Here is a 19,782-nt window from a genome sequence, read left to right on the forward strand (position 1 = left end):
TATGGGACAGATTTTGGAGGACACCTTTGAATTAAGATGCTTTGGTCTGGAGGAGGAGGAGCCATATCTCAACTCCAGTGCTTTTAATTGACGTGGGACAGCTTAAGACAGTGTAACGCCACTGGTATCTAAAAGACGCCTGAATTCCTTTGACCAAGCTGGTCAAGGTCTCAGATCTCAAAATGTCCTATGCTTTACCTGTGGGAAACATGGTCATTTGACACATAATTGTGAACAAGGCATCTCCAAGGGCAATGCATTTTCTAAGTGTAAACTAGAAAGAATGTTGTTGTAAAAATATAAAAAATAAAAAAAGTATTGGTGTCTTTTACCCTGCTTGGTCCAGCACCGCGGTGCCCCAAGATGTCTGCTGGATATCTGGGCGGAAACACATCCCAAACTCGCCATGGCGGCCCAGTGTCTCCTGCTGCCGCACACTTTCCTACACTCAATCCCTCACATAAAAGAACACACAACACAATAATCTTAGATCCAATTGATAAGGTATAATTGCCCACTTAAACATACAAGCCCATACCGTCCATCCCTTAGGAACACTGATAACAACCTGTAAGTACACAGAGCGAGATCTTTAAGTCAGCCTCCGTTCTCCTGCCACCGCCTCTTTCTCTCCTCTCCTCCCCCTGTCTCTTCCTCTCTGTTCCAGTCTCCTCCTCTTCCTTCAAACTTCTCTCCCGCCCATCCTTCCCTCTCCTCCAATGACAGGCCTCCTTCTATCCTGTGCCTGCCCCTCACCTGTACCTTACAAATTCAATGGGGAGAAGGTTCTGGTGAAGTCACCGGATTCCTGAGTACCTGACTAGGCAGCTGTCCTTGGGGCAGTGGAATTAGCATCAAACTTCCAGGCAAACCACAACAAAAGAAGGCCTGGGCTTCCAGGAGTGTGCAGACAACATAGTAAGGGTTGCCACTGGACCAATGAGTCTAGGTCCAGGAGAGACTCCAAGGCAACTCCTTGCCAACAGGAAACATAATGGGGGTTGGGGGTCGTTGTTTGAGGCCCTACAGCAAAAGTTCCAACTGTTTGCCTCAGGGCAGCTAGGAACTAAGAATCAGGCAGAAAACCTCGACTAAGGAAAAATTGCCTTCATTCTACATAATATAATAATGCTCAACCTGTCCAATGATATCCCTGGGAAATTCTTCACAGGGAATACTAAACATCCAACACTGTGTCCTGCGGCTTTAAAGCGACAGCCACCAGAAATAATTTGTAGGCAATTTCTTCGATTTATTGTTTACCATTGCATGGGTGATATTTTGATGGCTGATTCTGATGCAGATAATTTAGGGAAAAAATGTTTGCAGAAACCAAAAGAATTTTGCCTTTTTGAGGTTTCCAGATTGCTGAGAGAGAAAGAGCGAGAGCGAGAGCGAGAGCGAGAGAGAGAGAGAGAGAGAGAGAGAGAGAGAGAGAGAAGAGATTGTATTCATTATCTACATTTTAACATAAGTCAACAAAACATTCAACCTCAGAGGGTACAGAGGCTGGGGAGATGGCTCAGTGGTTAAGAGCACCACCACTTGATCTTCCAGAGGTCCTGAGCTCAATCCCCAGCAACCACGTGGTGGCTCACAACCATCTGTGATGGTATCTGTTGTCCTTACGGTGTGTCTAAAGAGCGTGGTAGTATGCTCACATATATAAACAAATAAATCTTTTAAAAAAAGAAAAGAAAGAAAAGAGACTACAAGACGTACATGTGGGTAGCTTAGTTTTCAAAGTGAACTGTATTTGGTTCTTTTGTCTTGTGTTTTTTTTTTTTTTAATGAAACTAAGCTTTGTTATACCAAGTAATAAATACAAAGATACAACGTTTCAGTCCTTTTCCTCAAGATGTTGTGTTTGCCTCATAGTAACTATGGAACTGAGATCTACAGGCTGCTTGGTAGGTTGGGTAGATGGCTCTTTCTTCTGTCTTTATCACCTGTGCATTTTAAAGATGGACTTCAAAGCACTCAGTCATGCCAACGCTTAAGCAGAGAAGCTCCAGGAAGCAGGGTCTACACTGCACACAGGCGGGCCAGCTACTGAGCAAAGGCCTGGTGGTTTGCTCTCAACTCCTCAGAGGCAGGTGAACTCATGGAAAGGAAGTCAACTGGGGCGATGCAAGTGGAAAATGTGTCCAAAGGAAGTTTTAAAGGGGACACTGGTATTTGGGGACAAACAATAACTTGCTGTGAAGTGGCTTCACAGACATCTTTCAAATGCTTGAAAAGAAAAAAGAGCTGGGTCCTTCCTAACTACTTAAAATGCACACCTTCAGTTACTGCGAAATGTCTTCCAATCTTCTGAGTGTCCGTTCAGAGCTTAATGACCGTCTTGGAAAAATACTGCCATTTTGGACAAAGCCTCTCCTGTCCACAGGGTAGCGAGATGGACCTTCAGAGTGGCCAGGGTCTAGGACCTGACCTTAGGTTCCATTTCAGCCAAGCACTCCGGAACCAGGCTTGGGCATGAATGACGCCTCCTTTTAGCCTCTCTATGGAGCTCTTGCTCCCTGCAGACCTGGATCTGATCTCTTTCCCAGACTCTGCAATGGTGGCCAGCAGCTCTGCACATTTACTCTGAGGCCCCTGGCTATTTCTAGTTTCCTGGGTGTATCCTAGCGATGGAGGCCCATAGTCACTCAGCAGCTGGCGATTTTGGGAGGAGGTCGCCATGCGAGTAGATGGTGAACAGACACTTCGGGGTTCAGGGCAGCGGCTGCCAGGTGCGCAGTCCGGTTCCGCTTGGCCGACCTCCCGGCGGGCGCCAGGCAGAGCCTGGCCAGGGGTCGAGCGCTGCGGCGGCGATGAGGCGGAGGCCCGGACCCGGCAGCCCCACATCAACGCACCTGTCCAAGCGCCTGTACGGAGCCCGCACACTTTCTGTTGTCGCCCATTCTGTCCCTCAGGGCAATGATGGCCGTCCCCACCCTATCGCCGCCGCAGTTCAACTCCCAGACAAAGGGTGTGGCTTACTGGAGGCCGCAAACTTTGAGCCCAGACAGTGCTGGGCCCCGCCCGAATAAGGAGGAGGCGGCGGGCATCGAAGGGTGGCTCCTCGAGTGGCCATGCCAAGCACTGACCTGCCACCTGCAACTTGCCACAGTTCATGGGGCTGAGGTCCCCCGCCCCCACCCCTGTTCTTTTGTCTTTAACCCGTTCTCCCACGGGGCTCATTAGACAAAGGGAAGTAGCATTTTAGAATGAAGCTTCTTAGCACACACTGAAAGTAAAGAAATTAAAGCCTTATATCAAAAAGTTTCTGATTTAATTATAAAAGTATGATTGTGTCAATTGTAGGAATAGACCCATGAAAAATTATAGAGCCGTATACTAATGCTGAGATTACGTCATTAAGGGTAATCGATGAGGACTGGCACAACTATTTGGGAGCAATTAACACAGATCCTAAAAGAAAGCCACTTCACTTTACAAAAGGAACTAATTGGATTGTCCCATGTATTGCAAAAAGAACACTAATTCCTGAAGACCCTACGTTCCTGTTTGAATGAAAAAGCTGGTAATGGCTGCTTCTAAGTCAGTAAAAACAAAAGAATGTGTAATTAAAAGCTCATGGGCTTCAGTTCAAAAGTCAGAGTTGTATGCAATCTTTATGGTATTATCACATTTTCCAGAATCTCTTAATATAGTGACTGAGTCTCAATATGCAGAAAAACTTGTTCTGCACACAGCAACTGCTGGATTTATTCTGGATAATTCAGAATTCACATTATTTTGCCGCTGCACCAGGCAATCAGAAATAGCGACTGTCCATGACTTATCACCCACATTCAGTCTCTCACGGTCTTGCCAGGGCCATTGGCACAGGGAATGAAGGAAATGACTGATTATTCATAAGGAGTGTGTTAGGAGCCTCAGATGTTCCTGAAAATCACTATGTTAACAGTTAAGGTTTAAAGAAAAAAATTCTATGACCTGGCAACAAGCCAAGAAAGTTATGAAGAAATGTTTTTTGTACAACCAAACTCCATTGCACACTAGAAGTAACTCTAAGGGCACCAACAAAAGTAAATAAAAGATGGAATCTAGCAGATAGATGTGTTTCAGTTTGCAGAATTTGGAAGCCTAAGGCTTGCACCACACCATTGACTCAGGCTTCCAATGGGAAAATGGTGTGAGATCTGAAAATGCTGGCTCTGTAATTAAACTTTTACTGGAAGGCATGGCTCTGGTGGGAATAGGTGTACAAACTAGGACCAACAGTGCCCCCTGCAGTAAGATGCAGCAATTCTTCCCTCATTACAAAGCACATTACAGCTACACCACACAATTCTGCAGGGCAAACAGTGGTAGAAAAGACCCAATTACACCTTAAAAAACTCACCTATAAAACAAAAAGAAAGAATAAAGGCCCCAGGGGTAGAATACAGTGTGCTCCATTAACTTTGCATTTTCTGAACATTAACAAGAGAGGACCAACAGCTACCAAGAGACACTGGATCAAGGGGAAAAACGGTGGAATTAAATCACCCGATATTCTATAAGGATGTGTTAACATTAGAATAAAAGTCAGCAAATCTATGGTCTTGGGGATGCTGATTTGTTTATATTTACACAGGACAAAAAAGCTGTAGATTGCATCAAAAGTCATAAAGCTCAGAGTTGACCCGGGAGGTCCTCTGAAAACCATGGTCACTCACCCAGATCAATAAAAGGAGAGAGCCTGACCAGCCACTGCCCTCCCCTGTCAGCCAGAAAAACCCAGACAAGAAATGTTCAGCTCCTAACCACTGACAGGCCCGTGTCACAGAATATTTCATTATTGTACATAGAAACCTAATCGTTAGCAAAATATAAGATCCTCAGTAGATACCACATTTGGCAGATCCAGGATATGTGTCCTAGCGTGGTTTGGGTGCCTCTGAATTCCCCACTGATAAGAAGGCTGAAGAAGGGAAAGATCCTGCTTATTTTAAGGCAAGGTGCTTGGGAGAGGTCCTGTGGTCCTTGCTCTATGACCTGAGGCAAGGTCAGCAGGTGGCCTTGTGCTGCCTTCAACCTGAAAGGTGAAATGGTTGGGGCTGTAGTGGCTTGCCCTGGACAGCCCCCAACCCCAACTCCCATGACAGTGACATGATTCAGCAGGTGAGGGGGTAAGGGAGGAATTAAATACTTTTTATAAGTAATTGGACTTTTGAAAGATCTCTCTCTCTCTCTCTCTCTCTCTCTCTCTCTCTCTCTGTGTGTGTGTGTGTGTGTGTGTGTGTGTGTGTGTGTGTGTCTGTCTCTCTGTTAGCTTTGGAGAGACTTTATGGAGTAGGATTTTCTTTTAGGACTTGCAGGAAGGACAGAGAAGCAGCTGGCAGGACACAGGTAAAACAGAAATTTGGCTCAGTGGTAGAGCGATTGCCTAGGAAGCACAAGGCCCTGGGTTCGGTCCCCAGCTCCGGAAAAAAAAAAAAAAGAACCAAAACAGAAATCTGGGAAGAGGCTGGAGAGGTGGCTCAGTGGTTAAGAGCACTGACTGCTCTTCCTAGAGGTCCTGAGTTCAAATCCCAGCAACCACATGGTGGCTCAGGACCATCTGTAATGAAGTCTGATGCCCTCTTCTGGTGTGTCTGAAGAGAGCTACAGTGTACACATGTAAATACAGTAAATAAATCTTTAAAAAAAAAAAAAGAAATCTGGGAAGAGAGCTCAGGAGCTCTCTTGGGTTTGCAGGAACTCAAGAGAAAGGCAGACTAGACTGATAGAGTGACACAGACAGATTTCTGAAGGGCTGGAGTTTACTTGTAGCATCAGGCTGGTAAATAGATTTCCCGTATGTAGTTAAGAAAATAAAGTTTCCTTGCTGAGCTGTCAGGTTTCTACCTCAGCTTCTGCCTCCCGTGTCTTTAGTGCTATGAATATGAGATGATTTAAATGGTCACAGGCCTCTGAGGGGGACTTTGCTCTCCTGCCATACAGAGCCACCCAAAGGCAGAGCAACCACAGGTGCATCAGCTGCAAGACCCAGGTGCACAGAGCTGGGGGTGGAGACTAAGAGACTTCAGGGAGTTAACTCCAGAACAGCAGACGGAAAAGGTAAGACAGTCCAGGTTCAGGAATCGGTACCCAAGTTACAGGGGAGAAGCCTCTCTGTTAGGTCTTATCTCAGCTGTGGAGGTGCTCCTGAGAGAGGAGCAGACAGACCTCACCAGACCCTGAGAACCCTGGGAAAGACACCAGAAAGGAGAAGCAGAAATCACCACAGCAGCATGGCTACAGGGAGAGCCCAGGGCAGCTTCCCGACCCCATCATTAGCAGCTAAATCAAGTGGGTGGGAGGAGATGTAGTGACTCATCTTGTGCACCCTGCACTTTAGAGGACCCCACTTGAGTCTCTGATCTTGAGCCCTGGGGGCTCATAATCCTGGGGACAGGACAAGGCTCTGGCCTTCCCTGTGTCCTTGTGATCACAGACTCTCCCCATGTCTTCACAGTGATGGAGAGGGCACAGCCTGGAGGAGACAGAGCTGAGGCCTGAGCCCATCAAAGACAAGAACTGACTGAGCACACCTGGGCACAGCCCTGTTCACACTCAGATTCTCATTCTCAGTGTGAAGTGAGGAGCTGCAGCTCAGGGGAGTTTCCACAGCTTGTGAGCTCCTCAGGGGCTCAGCACGTTACCCCTGGATCCCCGCAGTGTCTGCAGTGTGCAATGAAGGGGAAGTGCTGGCCACAGTAAGGGGTTCCCAAGCTCCTGACCGGTCTTGTCTTCCTCAGGAGCGGGCTGCTGACCACAGCAAAGAGGTGGAGAGTTTCCAGCAGCTGCTCAATGCTCAGACACAGGTAGGGCTGGGTGTGGCAGGAAGACCACTGTGCTGTAGGACAGACCCCCGTGTGCAGTCATGATTACAACCCACCGCCTCGTTGCTAGTCTGTTTCATTTAACTATTTTTTTTAAAGATTTATTTATTTATTTGTAATGGGCATCAGATCCCAATACAGATGGTTGTGAGCCACCATGTGGTTGCTGGGATTTGAACTCAGGACCTCTGGAAGAGCAGTCAGTGCTCTTAACCACTGAGCCATCTCTCCAGCCCTCATTTAACTTTTTAATGTTCCTAACAGCTTAGAAGCAAAATAAAACTGTAGCTATTTATCTATGCGTGTGCATGCACTATGGCCCTGTGTGTGTGTGAGTGTGTGTGTCTGTGTGTGTGTGTGCGTGTGCATGCACTATAGCCCTGTGTGTGTGTGTGTGTGTGTGTGTGTGTGTGTGTGTGTGTGCGCGCACACCAAAACAACCAGTTCTGCTTTGCAGGGGACTGTGTGTGTGTGCTGGGACCATGTCCTCTCTTTGTCCCTGGGCCTCTGAACTCTCCATCATTTCTTTATTGTAGACCTAGTCAGTTCCTGGTGGGCAGTAGCAAGGGTGGGGTCGTAGCCCGAGGACTGTTGGTGCTTCTGGCCCAGGGGTGGCATAGCTGCTCAGGTGGGGACTGTTTGTACCTCTCCAGGAGGGTGGCACATGCCACAGGCCTGGGAAGGTGATAGTTTTGTGCACTGTCTTGAGGGCTACCATGGGAAAGATCCACACAGACTCTGAGATTGTCTGTGTTGTCCTCTAAGTGGCTGTCACAGCTCCTTTGAGAGTGGAGGGCCTGTAATACCTGCACCCATGTGTCGAGGCAGGGGTGGACCTGGTTCCAAAACAGACCTTGTCCTTTACATGTGACCCAGACCCTTCCCACTGCCCTCTGCCCCACCTCTGTATGGAGTTTCCAGAGCAGTGGTTCTCAACCTTCCTGAGACCCTTTAATACAGTTCTTCATGGTAATCCCGACCATAAAATAATTTTCATTGTTACTTCTTAACTATAATTTTGCTACTGTTAAGAATAGTAATAGAAATATCTGTGTTTTCTGATGGTCTTAAGCAACCCCTGTGAAAGGGTGCTTTGGCCCCCAAAGGGGTCATGACCCACAGGTTCTAGAGTGAAGGAACATCCTTGACCAAGTCGTTTGATTTTGGGGACAGGGTTTCTCTGTGTAGCCCCAGGTGTCTCACTCTGAAGTCCAGGCTGGCCTCAAACTCAGAGATCCTCCTGCCTCTGCCTCTCAAGGGCTAGGACTAAAGGTGTGAACCACCATCACCTGGAACCTTGACCAAGTCTTAAACAAAAGCCAGGATGGTTTGTAGACCTGCAGTCCTGGTTAATTGGGAGCCCGAGGCACTGGTGGGAAAGGCTGCTTCAGTTACAGAATAAGCCCAAGCCAGCCTGGACCCCATCCTGAAAGTAAAGAGCTGGGACATAGGTGAAGGGCAGGAAGCAGTCCCCATGTCCCATCTACAGCATGGGAGGAAATTTCAGGTGAAAGAAGCTGTCAGGGAAAGAAAGGGTAATTTGAGGTTCTTTCCTTTACCCTATACGCCCCAGGACCTTGGCTATACCGGATTGGGGGACCCTAAGCTCACTGAGACCTGGCCCTGGGAATCCATGAGACTTTCTCACTTGTCACAACTTTCCCACCTACTCCACCACCCCCTCCAGGTGCTAGTCCTGGGGCTCCCAAGCTCCTGGGTTCACCTCATAGCCCTGGGTGCTCTGGAACTTGCTATGTGGTGGAACAATGCAGAGATCCGCCCTCATGAGGACTGGGATTAAAGGCATTTAATCCTAAAGAATCACCACCCTTTCTTGGGGTGGGTCCCATCAAACTCAGCAGGTGTGCAGCTCAGTGAGGACAGGGTCAGGAGGGGGGGAGCCCATAAATCCCGGGCAACAGCAACAACAAAAGAAAGAGAAACTTACGCTCCGATGTGGGGACTGTGCAGGGGATACCCGGTTCCTTAGTGTGGCGTTTGTTCAGTGTGACCCAGACAGCTTCGGGGACATTGGAAGCTGCAGACCGGCAAGCAGTTCCTGCAGTCTGGAGGGACTTTTGGCACAGTCCAGTCCATCCCCAGGACCCTTGGGAGCTGCGATGCCGCTCAAGGCCGCCAGGCGGCAGCAGAACACACGAGTAGGAGCCTGTCCAGGTCTGGATCACCTAAGTGGCTGTGAGCTTTGAATGCTGGGGAAGGCTCTTCAGACTGAAGCAGCCAGGAATTTCCCCTTCAGACCCAAATCCTCTGTTTTGCGGTTTTCACCGATCCTTATGATCTTCGGCCTGAAACACAGATTGCACCTCTGGCTCCTCCCCTGAATACACACACACACACACACACACACACACACACACACACACACACACACACACACACCTGACACTTGGCATGCTGAGGTGAGGCAGGAGGATCCAGAATTCAAGTTCGGGACAGGAGAGATGACTCAGAGGTTGAGAGCACCAATTGCTTTTCCACAGGTCCTGAGTTGAATGCTCAGGAATCTGGCGCCCTCTTGTGACAGTCAGGCATGTATGCAGGCAAAACGTGTACATAATAAATAAATCTTAAACAGAGAATTCAAGGTCACCCTGAGCTACAAGACATAACAACACAAACAGCATAATTGGGTGACACACAGGCTGCATAGACCAGTAACATCAGGGGCCACTCTGTAGGGGGAGTTGTGTCGATTTTTCTCTTCCGTTGCTGAATCCTAAGACCAGTGGATAAATCTAGTGCAGGGGACCCTAGAGCCCTGCAGTAGGGTTTGTAGGTGTTCCTTCATGCGGTAATGTTCCCCAATATTGTTCAAGGACCTCTTTCTTTAACGAAATCTTATTTCCCTCCGTTTCTTTTTCGTTCTTTTAAAAAATATATTTCTGTATAAGGGTATTTTGCCTCCACGTATGTCTGTGCGCCACGTGCATGGAGCACCCCAGGCGGCCAGACGAGGGCGCCCTATCCCCTCTGAGACTGCAGTTACAAGTGGGTGAGAGCTGGGAACTGAACCCAGGTCCTGTGGAACAGCATTCTTCACCTCTGAACAACCTTTCCAGCTCCACAATTTTACTCGGCATATCTTTATGCCTTGGCTCTCTGTGATTCTGGCGATAGCGACAACAAAAGAAAGAGAAAGTAACCCTCGGATGTGGGGGCTGTGCAGGGGATACCCGGTTCCTTAGTGTGGCCCTTGTTCAGTGTGACCCGGACAGCTTCAGAGGCACGTGAAGCCACAGGCCAGCAAGCAGTTCTTGCTGTCGGGAGGGATTTTTGGCACAGTCCAGTCAGCCCCAGGACCCTTTGGAGCTGCGATGCCGCTCATAGCCGCCAGGGGCAGCAGGGAACAGGATTAGGAGCCTGTCCGGTTCTAGATCACCTAAGCTGGTGTGAGCTTTGAATGCTGGGGAAGACTCCTCAGAGTGAAGCAGCCAGGAATTTCCCCTTCAGCCCCAAATCCTCTGGGGTTTTCACGGGTCCTTATCTTCCGGCTGAAACACAGATTGCACCTCTGCTCCTTCCCTGATTGTGACTCAACATCACACTCTCCAGTGACATAAGACACACACACACACACACACACACACAGACACACCACACTCTCACACACAGACACCACACTCTCACACACACACCACACACATACACAAACACACACCACACACACACATAGACACACCACACACACACACACACACACACACACACACACACACACACACACACCGGACTCTTGGCATACCGAGGTGAGGCAGGAGGATGGAGAATTCAAGGTCAGGACAGGAGAGATGACTCAGAGGTTGAGAGCACTAACTGCTCTTCTCAGGTCCAGAGCTGAATTCTCAGAAATCACGTGGTAGCTCACAACCCTCTAGAATGAGATCTGGCGCCCTCTGCTGGCGGGCAGGCATGTGTGCAGACAAAACATGTACATAATAAATAAATCTTAAAATGAGATTTCAAAGTCACCCTGAGCTACAAGACATAACAACACAAACAGCATAACTGGGCGAACACACAGGCTGCATAGACGAGTAGCATCAGGGGCCACTCTGTAGGGGGAGTTGTGTCGATTTTTGCCTTCCATTGCTGAATCCTAAGACCAGTGGATAAATCTAGTGCAGGGGACCCTAGAGCCCTGCAGTAGGGTTGGTAGGTGTTCCTCCATGCTGGAGTGTCCCCCAATATTGTTCAAGGATCTCTTTCTTTTTATTTATTTATTTTTCTTTTCTTTTTTTCGGAGCTGGGGTCCGAACCCAGGACCTTGCGCTTGCTAGGCAAGCGAAGGATCTCTTTCTTTAACGAAATCTTATTTCTATCCATTTCTTTTTCGTTCTTTTAAAAATATTTTTTTTCGGAGCTGGGGACCGAACCCAGGGCCTTGCTCTACCGCTGAGCTAAATCCCCAACCCCTTAAAAATATTTTTATGTAAAAGGGTATTTTGCTCCATGTATCTCTGTGCACCACGTGCATGGAGCACCCCAGGCGGCCAGCAGAGGGCGCTCTATCCCCTCTGAGGCTGGAGTTACAAGTGTGTGAGAGCTGGGAACTGAACCAGGTCCTGTGGATCAGCAGTAAGCATTCTTACTTATTGGGGATACAGTGAGCCCCAATAGATATTCGGGGCTCCTCATCACCAAAACTGTCCTGCATGACTCAGTGCGCTGGTCTGAGCTGGTTCAAAGAAGAAGGCCCTACTGCGATTACCTCAGATCGGCTCCTGTCTGGTTTTGGGGGATCTCTAACATTTCCCTGGCACCACACCCGGAAGACCCCATATTTGCACTGAGAGCTTGGGTGTCACTGTCTGTATTAGTTACTGTGGTCCTTCGGATAAGACGACCCCCGTGGTCTTGGTCATTTGAATACTTAGTTCCCGCTTGGTGCTGTTTGGGGAAGCTTAGGAGGAGGGGCCGTGCTGGAGGAAGGATGTCACTGGGGCAGCGGTTGAGATGTGAGCTCTCAGACAGTCCTGCTGCCATGCCTGGTGCTTGCCCTCATGATGTTGATGGACTCTTAACTCTGTGGGACCCTAATCCCCAGATGAACCTTCTATAAGTTTCCTTGGACATGGTGTTTTTATCTCAGCAACAGGAAAGGAACCAATACCGTTCCACTTTCCATCACTGTGGCTTAATATCTGACAAGACACAGCTTAGGGAGGAAGGGTTTGTCCTGGCTTATTGTAGTCCCTAACGCTAAATCCGTCAAAGTGGCAGCAGGCCCTTCTTTCCTGTTCCAGCCTGCTGGCCTCCTCAGCAAAATGTCCCGCAGGAGCTGTCCAAAATGGAGGAAAATCATTTTAAAATGGTGTCTCAATTTCCTCTCCTTAGCCTGCAGCCATCACAGGAGCTGTCCACGGTGGCGACACCTTCTTTCTTGGCCTCAGCCTGGAGCCTTACATTGTGAGAGCTGTCCACGGTGGTGACTCCTCTCCTGTAACCCAGCAGCCCCCACAGAAATGGCACCTCAGCAAAAGTCAGCTAATCTGGGAAGGACGTCCCACTCTAACCCATGGGCCTGATGCCAGGGAAAAGGGGTGGAAACAAAGCTAGCAGCCCCTGAGCAGAAAAATCTCATACCAGTGACATGGCTCAGCCTGCCAAGGGTGTATGGGAGGAGCTGGACTTCTTTTATAAGAAATCAAACCGTTGACAGACTTCTCTCTCTCTCTCTCTCTCTCTCTCTCTCTCTCTCTCTCTCTCTCTCTCCCTCTCTGTCTGTCTGTCTGTCTCTCTCTCCCTCTCTCTCTCTCTCCGTCTCTCAGCTTGGAAGAGCCTTTATGGGAGGACCAGGAAAGTGATGGAGATTTCGGCTTTGGGTTTGCAGGAACAACAGAGAAGCGTCAGGTAGGACACTGGTAAAATCTAGGAAATCTAAGAAAGAGAGCTCATGAGCCCACTTGCATTTTGAGGAGCCCAAGATAAGGGTAGAGCAGCTCAGAAGAATGACAGACAGAAAGAGATTTCTGAAGAGCTGGAGTTTAGTTGTAGCATCAGGCTGGTAAATAGATATCTCAGATATAGTTAAGAAAATAAAGTTTCCTTGCTGAGCTGTCAGGTTTTTACCTCAGCTTCTGCCTCCCGTGTCTTCAGTGCTCTGAATATGAGATGATTTAAATGGTCCCGGGCCTCTGAGGGGGACTTGGTCTCCTGCAATATGGAGCCATCCAAAGGCAGAGCAACAAGAGGCCTGTGAACAAGACTTTAAGACAGACTATGGGGAATACTGAATCCTGCAGGTCCAAGTTGGAGCTGCAAGACCCAGGTCCACTGAGCTGGGAACGGATATTAAGAGACTTCAGGGAGTTAACTCCAGAACACAAGTTGCTGAAAGATAAGAGAGTGCAGGAGTACAAAAGTTTCAGGGGGTGGTGCTGGTCCTGCTCAGTCCTGCTGACTCACGCCGATTTGGTGGAGGCCTAGCAGTTTCTGCTGACTTTTACCACCGCTGATGATTGTTGTTTGCAATCCTGACGCTACTGATCTGGACTGTCAATTAGAGATTGAAGTTGCCCCCAGGAACTTCTATACAGCAAACAGCTCAGCCTCTTTGTTTCTTCTGAACTGACCAGCCATTACTGATTCTTGTGAACTGAGCTGCAGATTAATTTGCCCCAGAGAACCATTTCCATACAGGCCCACCTCTCCAGTATCCTCATAACATTTCTTTTCCACAACTTTCCATGGGTGGTGGACTGGAAGGGAGATTATGCATTTAAGAATTCCATTATTAAAAATAGGTTTTGAAAAATCTAAGCCAATTATCTCAGCTGGGGATGTGCTCCTGAGAGTTCAACAAAAAGGCACATCCTGCACCTCAGTTCCCTGACACTGGAGAGGAGAAGCAGAAATCACCACAGCAGCATGGCTACAGGGAGAGCCCAGGGCAGCTTCCCGACCCCATCATTAGCAGCTAAATCAAGTGGGTGGGAGGAAATGTAGTGACTTATCTTGTGCACCCTGCACTTTAGAGGACCCCACTTGAGTCTCTGATCTTCAGCCCTGGGAGCTCATAATCCTGGGGACAGGACAAGGCTCTGGCCTTCCCTGTGTCCTTGTGATCACAGACTCTCCCCATGTCTTCACAGTGATGGAGAGGGCACAGCCTGGAGGTGACAGAGCTGAGACCTGAGCCCATCAAAGACAAGAACTGACTGAGCACACCTGGGCACAGCCCTGTCCACACTCAGCTCCCACAGCCTCACCCTGTCCCACCAGACACACACAGCTTAGTGACACAGATTCTGGAAGCTTCTCCATCTGCCTTTTATTTTTTTCAAAAACAAAACCAAACAAAGCAAAACCCCAAAACAAAAAACCTCTAAGTATTCCATCCAGTAATTTAAAAAGCCATCCACACTTGGGTCAAGGATGTGAACAATCAAGTTCACACTCAGATTCTTATTCTCAATGTGGAAATGAGGGGCTGAAGCTCAGGGTAGCAGGGAGTGACAGGATGCAGATGTCCCCACTCCCACCCCTAGGCTGGACCAGCAAGGTTGGCTGTGGAAGGGAATGCAGGCAGTGCTGGGACAGGGTCCTGAAGTGCAGGGCGGGCTGGGCTCCACAGTTCTTCACACTGAAGCCATAGAATCACAGGGAACATCAGACACTGGTGTCTAAAGAGAACTGAGGACTCTGGATGTCACAGGAGAGACCTGAACACATCATCTGTCACTCAGTCCACTTCAGGCAGCTGTCTTCATGCTAGAGAATGAGAGTCACAGACCATCACTGTGAGGACAACAGCACAACAACCCTCCACACACAGAGAATTCTGGGAGTCCCTGAATCCCAATCATGTCCACATTGTCCCTCCCCAGTTGGACCCCATAGTGTCACCTTTACAATCTGGGAGAGACACATCAAAGCTCTGGGAGCTGTCCGTGCCTAGGGTAAAACAAAACGTATGTATATGTATATGTGTATACATAATATGTGTATGTGTGTGTATGTATTCATATCACGGTACAACTCAGGCCCCCAGAAGATTTCTCTGGAGGAGCTACTATGGATTCCCAGAGCTCCCAACATCTCCAGCTTCACTCCAATACCCTCAGGGACACTCCTGCCCCCCACACTTACCTGGAGCAGGGGCATAGACTCCTTTCCCACCTGTGAGAAGAAAAGCTGTGAGAGTTCAAGGAAGATCTTGACAGGAGGAAGTTTCCACAACTGACAGAGGACCCAGTTGGAGACAGTAGCAATGAGGGGTGTGGCTGTGCTTCCCATTAATGAGCAGAGCACTCTTCTAAAAGAAGCTGAGGGGAAACAGACCCTGCCCTTTCCTACCTGTATTTCTCCTCCTCACAACACACACCACAGCTCCAATGATCACAGCTCCAATGATGGCCACAGCTCCAAGGACGACATAAATGACAGTGGTTTCCATGTTTGAGTCGGTGGATGGAGAAGGCTCTGGGAAGGACAGGTACAGGAAATGAAGATGGGGGTCATGACCCCAGCTCTCAGCCCTGACCAGCTCAGGGTCTACAGAAGGCTCCCTCCTTACCCCATCTCTGGGAAAGCGGCTCAGGCAGCCCCTCATGCTCCACACGGCATGTGTAATTCTGCTCCTTCCCAAGAGGCACCACCACAGATGCCCACTTCTGGAAGGTTCCATCCCCTGCAGGCCTGGTCTCCACAAGCTCCATGTCCTGGGTCAGGTCCTCCCCATTCAACTGCCAGGTCAGGGTGATGTCAGCAGGGTAGAAGCGCAGGGCCCAGCACCTCAGGGTGACACCACCTTCAGGTCTGGGGTGAAGGGTCACATGTGCCTTTGGGGGATCTGTGTGGAAGATTTAAGAAATCACACAGTTAACAAGACAAACTGAAATCTACACAGGACACAGTTAAATCAAGGATGACACTGAACTGTGTGTCTGACATTTCAACTGTCATCTCACTAGTGAGCTGCAGGGAGAGCTGGTCCCCTCAGCACAGAACTGCACACTTTCCTGAGGGACTCAGAAGCTAAGAGGGAATCCACATGAGGCTGTGGATCAACATGGCCATCCTTATGTGATGTTCTATAGCATGAGATGGGTGGTCATAGAACAGAAGAGGGAATGGAAAATAATTGATTTAATGTGTTTGCAGAGAAAACCTGACTAGAAGCAAAAGTATGCCTTCAAAAAAAAAAGGGGGAAAGAAAAGGAAAGAAAAAAGAAAGTAAAAAAAAAAATAAGAAAAAGAGGGGTTGGGGTTGGGGATTTAGCTCAGCGGTAGAGCGCTTGCCTAGCGAGCGCAAGGCCCTGGGTTCGGTCCCCAGCTCCGAGAAAAAGAAAAAAAGAAAAAAAAAAAAGAGAGAAAAAAAAGAAAAAGAAATCCCACAATTTATATTCCTCCAGGGTACCCACAAGGGCTCATGGGAACATTCTCCTCTGTAGGAATAGAGAGAAATGGGGTGTGGAAGAGAGGCAAACCCCACATCAGGGAGGGATCTGTGAGAATGTGTTCTTTGGAAAGTTCTAGAAACTGGGGGAACCAGCCTAGTGTAGTGGAGTCCATGTCTCCTATGAGGTAAAGGAGACCTCTGGTCCTGAGGTGTAAGGGCTGACACACTCAGCAGGACAGGAGTCAGTGTCCTCAGAGAGTGGGTGGGGGCAGAGAACCTGGCCTGGGAGAGGCCATGGCTGACAGCAGGAAGCCCTTGCTGTTAAGTGGGGAAATTCTCTCCTTCCCTCCTGAGAGGGACTCGGAGCTCTCCAGGGCGAAGGCTGGGCCCTGGGAGAGGCAGTGCAGTCACTGTGATGAGGGATCAGGAGACCCAGGGGCACTGTCTCCCCTCTGAGACAGGGGCATCACCCAGCTGAGGGTTTCTTCTTCCCCAGGACTGAGCCCCAGCCCGAGGGCAGAAGCAGGAGAAGCCCACGGCCCCCGCACCTGAGCGCAGCAGCGTCTCCTTCCCGAACTCCAGGTATCTGCGGAGCGACTCCATGCACTTGCCCTCCAGGTAGGCCCTGAGTCTCTCTGCAGCACCAGCCTGCTCCAACTTGTTCCGGGTCTTCTGCGCCGCAAAGTCCGCCGCCGTCCAAGTTTTCAGGTCTTCGTTCAGGGCGATGTAATCGCGGCCATCGTAGGCGTGCTGCTCATACCCGCGGAGGAGGCTCCCGTCGGACCCCACGTCACAGCCATACATCCTCTGGATGGTGTGAGAGCCTGCGGGACCCCGCGGTCAGACCCGGCCCCGCCCCGGCCTCTCCCGCCCCGGCCCCGCCCCGGCCTCTCCCGCCCGGGGACTCCTCAAAACTGAAAGGGAAACTGGCCCGGGTCGGTTCTGCTCCTGAACTTCGGACTTGGGACCCGGAAGTCCCCGGCCGTGTGGGGACGCGGAGGGGTCGTGACCTCCGACCCGGGGTCACTCACCGCCCTCGCTCTGGTTGTAGTAGCCGAGCAGGGTCCTCAGGTTCACTCGGTAAACCTGCTCGGTTCCCTTGTAGATCGGTGTGTTCCTCTCCCAATACTCCGGCCCCTCCCGCTCCATCCACCGGGCCCGCGGCTGATATCTCGGATTCTCCGCGTCGCTGTCGCTGTCGTAGCGCGCGAACTGCGTGTCGTCCACGTAGCCGACAGAGATGAACCGGGGCTCCCCGAGGCCGGGCCGGGACACAGCGATGTCGAAATACCGCAGCGAGTGTGAGCCTGGGGGCGGCACGCGGTGAGACCCCGACCTCCTCCCGGGATCCCGGGCGGGTGCGCGGGCCGGGCGGGGAGCAGGGCGCGGGGCTCGGGACACGGGTGGAGAAGGGGCGGGGGTCTGGTGTGCGACGCGGTGACCCGGCTTCACCGGTGCAGCCCCTCCACGCAGAGGCCGTTTCCCTCCCGACCCCGCACTCACCCGCGAGGGTCTGGGTCGGGGCCAGGGCGGCCGCCAGCAGCAGGAGCAGCGTGCGGGGTGCCATCGCCCCATCCGAGATCACGGACGCCGCTGAGTCCCGCGGGCTGCGTGGACTTTATAACCCTGGCCGACGCTGATTGGTTCACAGGGATCGCGGCAGCCCTTGGAAGTGAGAATTGCCAGCGCGTCATCAGTATCCGGGCAGAAGGACCTGACACAGGTTAGAAGCAGAAGTGAAACTGGGGAGATGGGGAATCCCCAGCCCCGCCCCTGACCTCACCGCCTGGGGACTCAGACTTTGCCTGAACCGTGGGCTGTGGGGCAGAGCCCTGTTTGTCATGGTGTCTCTGAGTTCTGCCCCAGAAGCTGTGTGGACACCAAGAGAGACCCGCAGGCCAGGTTCTCTGTGTCCTCTCCTCCACCCTCTTTTTCCTTCTTCTCTTCAGAAGTCAGACCCTGGAGTCTTCTAGAAGAAAAGCCACTTCCGGGAATACAGTCACAACACAAGCCTTGTGGGTGCGGTGGAGAGACGCTTCTCCTTAAAGAGGAGGCTCTGGCCTGCAAGCCCAACCCGGACCCCACAGAGACCAGGCTCTCTTAACTTGATCAGCAGTGTGTGGAAATATTAAATTTACACGTTTCTTCATTCTGTGGATGTCTCCAAATCGCAGCCATAGAACTGAAGTGGAAAGAAGAGGAGAGATGGGTGGGGGCTCCTGAAGAGAGTCACCCATCACACAGAGCAACAAATGTGGTGACCACAGGTGTGAACTCCAGTCACCTCCCCATGCAGGTCTCCACAGCAGCCCAGCAGCCTCTCCAGGATTGAGGGGCTCCTGTTTCAGTGAACCACCCTTATTAGGTGCTGTGAATGTTTTCCGTGGGAACTTGAAGCTCTTAGGTTCCATCCTGACTGACCTGAGGATGCAGTTGGGGTAGGCAGCCCCACAGAAAAGATCTGTCTCTGTTACTTTTCTTCTTATTTATTCTGTTTTTTGAGACAAGGTCTGTCTGCACTGCTCTGGCTGTCCTAGAACTTACTGTGTAGACCAAGCTGGACTTGACCTCCCAGAGATACATGGCCTTTGCATCCTGAGGGCTGGATGTCACAGTTTCCCTTTCATTGTTGTAGAAACACCATGACCAAGGCAACAATTCTAAGAAGAAACATTCAATAGTGGCTGGGTAACAGTTTCAAGGGTTTAGTCCATTATAACAGGAAGCATGGCAGCTGCAGGCAGACCTGGTGCTGAAGGAGCTGAGACTTCTACATCTTTTTTTTTAATATTTATTTATTTTATGTATATAAATACACTGTAGCTGTCTTCAGCCACACTAGAAGAGGGCATCAGATCCCATTACAGATGGTTGTGAGCCACCATGTGGTTGCTGGGATTTGAACTCAGGACCTCTGGAAGAGCAGTTGGTGCTCTTAACCACTGAGCCATCTCTCCAGCCCGACTTCTACATCTTGATCCAAAGGCAGCCAGGAAGAGGATCTCACTTCCTCCAGAAAGTTCACACCTACTCCCACAAGGCCACACCTCCTAATAGTGCCACTCTTTGTGGGTCCAGCATCCAAACACATGAGCCTATCGGGGCCACCTATTCAATCAACTACAACAGGATTGAAGGCCTGTGTCAGGACACTAGCTCTAGTTAGTTTTTATTACTGTGATAAGACACTATGACCAAGGTATCTTATAAAAGAATATGTTTAATCTGTTATATAGTTTCAGAGGATTTGAATCCATGATGGCAGAGGAGAGGTGTGGTGGGGGAACAGCTGAGAGCTCCCGACTTGATTTGCAAGTAACAGACTGAGACACTGGGAATAGTGAAAGTTGATTTTTTAAAAATTTTGATATATATATATAATATATGTAACATAAAATATTATTATATATAATATATTTTATTTATTCATAAAATACACTGTACCTGTCTTCAGACACCATAAGAGGACATCAGATCTCATTACAGATGGTTGTGAGGCACCGTGTGTTTGCTGGGATTTGAACTCAGGAGCAGCCAGTGCTGTTAACCACTGAGCCATCTCTCCAGCCCAGTGAAAGTCTTTTAAAACCTCAGTGCACACAC

At 49.8% G+C, this 19,782-nt stretch overlaps 3 protein-coding genes and 1 pseudogene across 5 annotated transcripts in view; all 4 read right to left on the reverse strand.

Annotated features, from left to right (window-relative positions):
* LOC147998498 (RT1 class I histocompatibility antigen, AA alpha chain-like) overlaps nucleotides 1-19,782 on the reverse strand; it is a 101,871-nt gene that overhangs the window by 68,205 nt on the left and 13,884 nt on the right. The window lies entirely within an intron of this gene.
* Nucleotides 1-19,782, reverse strand: part of LOC147998503 (RT1 class I histocompatibility antigen, AA alpha chain-like) — a 60,703-nt gene that overhangs the window by 26,598 nt on the left and 14,323 nt on the right. The gene's annotated exons all lie outside the window — the stretch shown is intronic.
* Vps52-ps7 (VPS52 subunit of GARP complex, pseudogene 7) lies at nucleotides 6,560-7,184 on the reverse strand (annotated as a pseudogene).
* On the reverse strand, nucleotides 14,085-17,749 carry LOC147998505 (RT1 class I histocompatibility antigen, AA alpha chain-like). 2 transcript variants are annotated; one of them, XM_087598512.1, is made up of 8 exons: nucleotides 17,683-17,749; nucleotides 17,211-17,486; nucleotides 16,728-17,003; nucleotides 15,355-15,630; nucleotides 15,135-15,260; nucleotides 14,928-14,957; nucleotides 14,685-14,732; nucleotides 14,085-14,549 (listed from the first exon to the last, which is right to left on the reverse strand). In XM_087598512.1, exons 1-8 carry the CDS (start codon nucleotides 17,744-17,746, stop codon nucleotides 14,545-14,547), a joined length of 1,101 nt encoding a protein of 366 aa, XP_087454638.1. In that variant the 5' UTR covers nucleotides 17,747-17,749; the 3' UTR covers nucleotides 14,085-14,544. The 2 variants fall into 2 exon arrangements, with proteins under 2 accessions (XP_087454638.1, XP_087454639.1); XM_087598513.1 differs by lacking the exon at nucleotides 14,685-14,732.

Source organism: Rattus norvegicus, chromosome 20 (genome assembly GCF_021556685.1).
Source record: "Rattus norvegicus strain SHRSP/BbbUtx chromosome 20, alternate assembly SHRSP_T2T, whole genome shotgun sequence".
NCBI classification, from domain to species: domain Eukaryota; kingdom Metazoa; phylum Chordata; class Mammalia; order Rodentia; family Muridae; genus Rattus; species Rattus norvegicus.

Coding starts and splice junctions, on each gene's coding strand:
- LOC147998505 (XM_087598512.1), bottom strand. CDS start 17,746: ATGGCACCCCGCACGCTGCTCCTGCTGCTGGCGGCCGCCCTGGCCCCG. Junction 17,487..17,682: donor CCCGACCCAGACCCTCGCGG/GTGAGTGCGGGG, acceptor TGCCGCCCCCAG/GCTCACACTCGCTGCGGTAT. Junction 14,958..15,134: donor TGTGAGGAGGAGAAATACAG/GTAGGAAAGGGC, acceptor TTCTTCTCACAG/GTGGGAAAGGAGTCTATGCC.